General features: G+C 31.9%; 1 protein-coding gene across 1 annotated transcript; it reads left to right on the plus strand.

The window, feature by feature from the left end:
- Positions 1-1,182: 1,182 nt before the first annotated feature.
- mrpl52 (mitochondrial ribosomal protein L52) lies at positions 1,183-3,918 on the plus strand. The gene is made up of 5 exons (XM_028475063.1): positions 1,183-1,261; positions 1,485-1,542; positions 2,536-2,603; positions 2,824-2,888; positions 3,653-3,918. Exons 1-5 carry the CDS (start codon positions 1,228-1,230, stop codon positions 3,803-3,805), a joined length of 378 nt encoding a protein of 125 aa, XP_028330864.1. The 5' UTR covers positions 1,183-1,227; the 3' UTR covers positions 3,806-3,918.
- The last annotated feature ends 862 nt before the right edge of the window (positions 3,919-4,780 follow it).

Here is a 4,780-nt window from a genome sequence, read left to right on the forward strand (position 1 = left end):
GCTTGACACCACACACAGGCCCTTTATGTGAGCGGCCATGACTGTCTTCATTCAAACAGAGGAAGTTTCCTCCACCGTGTTTATCAATCCCTACCACCAAAAAAACCCCTTTAATTTCACTCAAAATATTAATGTTTTCTGGTTTTTATATCAATTAAAGAATATTCTGTACATGTGAAGGGAAATAATTCCTGATAAAATGTTGTTTCTGTTGCTCCTTTAAGTAATAAACAAATGGTCATATTCAATGTGAAGAAATAACAACAAAGGTAAAATAAAACACATGCGTGTATAAAATGTAAATTAATAAAATTATATTTTAGAAATGCAGATGTAACTATTGTTTTTTGTTTTTTTTTTTTAAAAAAAAAAAAAGTAAGTAAAGAGAGTTTAAGAAAAAAAGGTTAGATTTCACATCTTAACCTTTCCTCTACTATTAAAAAGGTAATCAATGAGAGATGTTTAACCATTTAATTATTTTCTATGTGAATTGTAGTACTACCTTAATAAAGTAATATTTGCAAACATTCATTATTTTACTGTTTATTTATACATCCATTCAATCCAGACCTCGATATAGTTATGCATCTTTTATTTTGTATTATTATTTTCTGCACCGACTTATTCACTTTAGTCTTTATAATTAAATTCAGAATTAGCATTGATCTGAAGTCTATTAATCTGTGTTCCTTCTTTGCATTTTGAGAAAAAAGTATAAAAACCAAGGAAAGTGTGTATAAAAATACGTACCAACCGTGTCATACATATTTTTTTTTTTTTTTTTCACCTAAACATATATATTATGGAATAAGACATGAAAGTAAATTTATTTTATTTAACATTTTGATATAACTAGAGCTAATTATTTTTTTAGATGTAAAGCATTTTTACTAAAAAATGTGAACGTATTAAAAATACAAAGACATTCATCCTATTTTTTTAAAATAAGTTAGGATTTATTCTGAGTAATAGAAATATATTTTGTAGGTGATTTTACGATAACTAATTTGTGACGTCAATACTTGTAAAAAAAAAAGTAAATAAACATTTACCTGCTTTTCATCAACAAACATAATAGTCTAGACATTCAACATCTTTAAATTAATATTAATATTATTATTTATTTGGCTTTAATAAAATATGCTTAATTACAGTAAGATTAACTCTTTTAAACCAGTGTATCCCACTACCGCCACCTACCGGTCAACTATGAAATTATAAACAAACATGGCGGCTCCCATCAGGACGTTGTGCTGCTCAGGTGAGACGAATGTTACGTTAAAGTCCTTCAATTGTCTTAAAAAAAACGTTAAACGTGAACTGTTTCCTCATATTTGTGTGTTTTATGAGCTTTAATAGCCGTGAGTGAGTGTAGCGGTGGACACGGAGGCGCCATTAGCTCATGTTAATGCTAACAGTGGTGTTATGGACACACTGGTGTTCAACATAAGGTGGTGACCTGACCTTGTGCCTTTGTGTTGCAGCGGTGAGACGGTTCAGCACGAGCTGTAGAGCAGCGGCGGGAGAAAAGTGGAGAAAAGAGTGAGTGTGGTGGTGCGTTCAGGGACCGGTGTCTCTGTGTTTCGGTTTAAAAACACAAATATGTCACAGAAATCAGCAATTATTCTTTAAACGTGGCCTGTTTTTTTTTTTAACTTGAAACGCTGGTATGAAACGCGTGGCCCGCAGTCCATTTTAGGCCCCTCGTAGTGTTTAAATCTGGCCCCCAGAATATATTTTCAAATTGTTATTTTTAACTCTTTTTTTCAGCTAACATCCTTAAATTTAAAACACTTTTTTTTTTTTTTTTAGATTTTTAAGAAAGTAACGTTTCGATCTTCCTGTACGTATGACGGTTACAAGTGTTACGGTTTGGCTTGCAAACATGTTATGTCGTGCCTAGTTTTTTTTAGCCTAGAACAAGTAAAAAATAAACTAATAAAAAATAATTAGGAAAATGTTAACTTTGCAAAAGAGTGAAATTTTATTAAGATGGGTTGATTACAGAGATATAAATTTTTGAAATTTTGCCAATGATTACAGATAGGATAAACAATCAAGAATCAGTATATTGATCCAGATTTCTTCCAACATTTAATGGACTCTTCAATGGCATAAGGTCTAAAAAAAAGTTTAAAATCCAATAAGAAGTAATTTTGATTTTACTCTACTGTAATTTTGTGGTTTTGTTGTCATTTGGTAAAATTTTCAGTTAATTTTTTGTACATTTTAGTAATTTTTTTTGCAACTTTTTATGATTATTTGTATTTCTGTTGACATTTTATGTTGTTATTTTGTGTCTTTTGTATTTAAAAAAAAAATTAAATATTTTATTCTGTCATTTCTGTTTATTTTTAGTTGTCTTTTTTTAAGGGGTTTTTTCCCATTAATTTTGTGTATTTATGTTGTCATTTTGTAAATTTCAGTCATCTTTTGCAACTGCTGGTTAATTGTGTGTATTTCTGTTGTTTATAAATTATATATAAAGTTAGACCGATGTCTGACATTGTGTCTTTCTAACTTGTGCGTGTGCAGACACGGACTCGCCAGAAGCGGCTCAGAATACGGACCTCTGACAGATCTTCCTGACTGGTCTTTTGCTGGTACTTTTTCCTTGTTTATTCTCCACATTAGCATCATTAAGCTAATCAGCGCTCATGTTTGCTTAGTTTTTAGCTCATAAAACCTGTGTGTGTGTGTGTGTGTGTGTGTGTGTGTGTGTGTGTGTGTGTGTGTGTGTGTGTGTGTGTGTGTGTGTGTGTGTGTGTGTGTGTGTGTGTGTGTGTGTGTGTGTGTGTGTGTGTGTGTTATGATCATGGACAGATGGACGTCCAGCGCCTCCGATGAGAGGTCATGTGAGAAGAAAGGAGGAGAGAGAATCTTTAGCGGTGAGAGTCAGACACAGAACGACTCCTTCCTCTTCCTTACTCTTCCTCTCTTAAACCTGAAATATGCAGAAAAACATTCGCTGCAAGTTTTTGGTATTTTTCTGTCATTTTGTGTAACTTCTGCGTGTGTTGTGTTTTTTGATTCATTTGATGCGTTTTTGTTGTTTTGTTTATTTTTCTCTCCTGTTCTGTGTATGTTGTTAATTTGGGTTTTAGAGGATTTTTATTTTGTGTATTTATCTTGTTTTTGTGAATTTTTCTGCAATTTTGCATATTTCCTTTGTCATTTTGTGTATTTATTTTGTCATTTATATATTTTCTTGCAATTTTGTAAATTTTATTCATCATCTTGTGTATTTTTGTCATTTTTATATTTTAATCTCATTTTGTGTTTGTTATAATTAATTGTTTTATGATATATTGTGTGTATTTATGTTGTTTTTTGCAGTAATTTTGCATTTATTTTGTAAATTTTCCTGCAATTTTGTATATTTCCTGTGTCATTTGTGTGTATTTGTTATTTATGGTTTTTGTGATATATTTTGTGTATTTATCTTGTGTTTTTCAGAGTAATTTTGCATATTTTTAGTGTCATTTTGTATATTTTCCAGCAATTTTATATATTTAATTCTTCATCTTGTATATTTTTGTTACCGTTTTATGTAGAGAAGCTTTAGTGGTGAGGATCAGACAAAGAACAGCTCCTTCCTCACATGTTAAGGTGGGTGTGGGACCCTGAACGTGTGTTGTTTTTGTCGTGGCAGAGGCGCATCGTGATGCTGAACTCAGAGGTAGACCAAGGGATGGAGGTGTGGCAGGAGAACCAGGAAGAGGCCAAGCGTATGGAGGAGCATCAAAAGTCTCTTTTACTGAAACCCAAAGGAAAACTGCTGTTGAAGAAAAAGCCTCGGCGTTAACGAGAAACCAGCAAAACCATCACAGACCTATTTATCACCACTGAAATGTTCTTGACCTCTTATTGTATGTACTTTTCTGGATATTCTTCAAATAAATACATAAAATGAATGGCTTTAATAGTTATTTTTTATTAATTTTTTTTTTTTTCGTTTTACTCCATTTATGTTATTTTGATAACAGAAGCACAATAACAAATGCTCTAAACCAGAGGTGTTAAACTCATTTTAGTTCAGGGGCCAAATACGGATACGTTTGACCTTAAGTGGGCCACAGAGGTGGAGAATCAAATAGTTTTAACATTAGCAATACTTTGCATTTCCATGTATAAATGATATAGTAGTATGTAGTATATAAAGCACTGTATATCCAAGCAATAGGTCACAGGTAGTGACTGTATTTGTTCAATTTGTGGAAACCTTGTCAAGTAATTTGAGGATTAAGCAGGATTTTGGAAAAATTAGGTTTCTTTCAACAATTTGAGATTAAAAAATGACTTCCAACGTGTTCTATATGCATGGGAAAATTGCAAAACCCCTACAAATATTGTAGAGTTTTATTGAATTTGTGATAAATTCCATGAAGCTCCACTTAATTGTAACGTTCAACTTCCAAATAAAACTTGTTTTTTTTAAAAAGTGTATTATTTTAAATGAATGCCAATATTTATGTTTGGATATGATACAGTGATTTAAAATTGCTCCCAATTTCTGCTTAATTTCAATCAATAATTCCCATGAAAAGTTATATTTAAAAAAAAAAATATTGCCAAAATTCCTGAGCCTAATTTCCTATATATATATATTTTACACCACTTTGCAGCTGATATATCAATGACTAAATTATTTTGTCATGTTTTCTCTGCATTTTTCACTTGTTTGAGCTGGATTTGGCCCCCGGGCCTTGAGTTAGCTTAGCATGTCGCTAGTGCTGCTACATGCTAAGCTAACCAACACACGTGGGACTGAAAGGAAGTT

The sequence above is a fragment of the Gouania willdenowi genome, chromosome 18, assembly GCF_900634775.1.
Source record: "Gouania willdenowi chromosome 18, fGouWil2.1, whole genome shotgun sequence".
NCBI lineage: Eukaryota > Metazoa > Chordata > Actinopteri > Blenniiformes > Gobiesocidae > Gouania > Gouania willdenowi.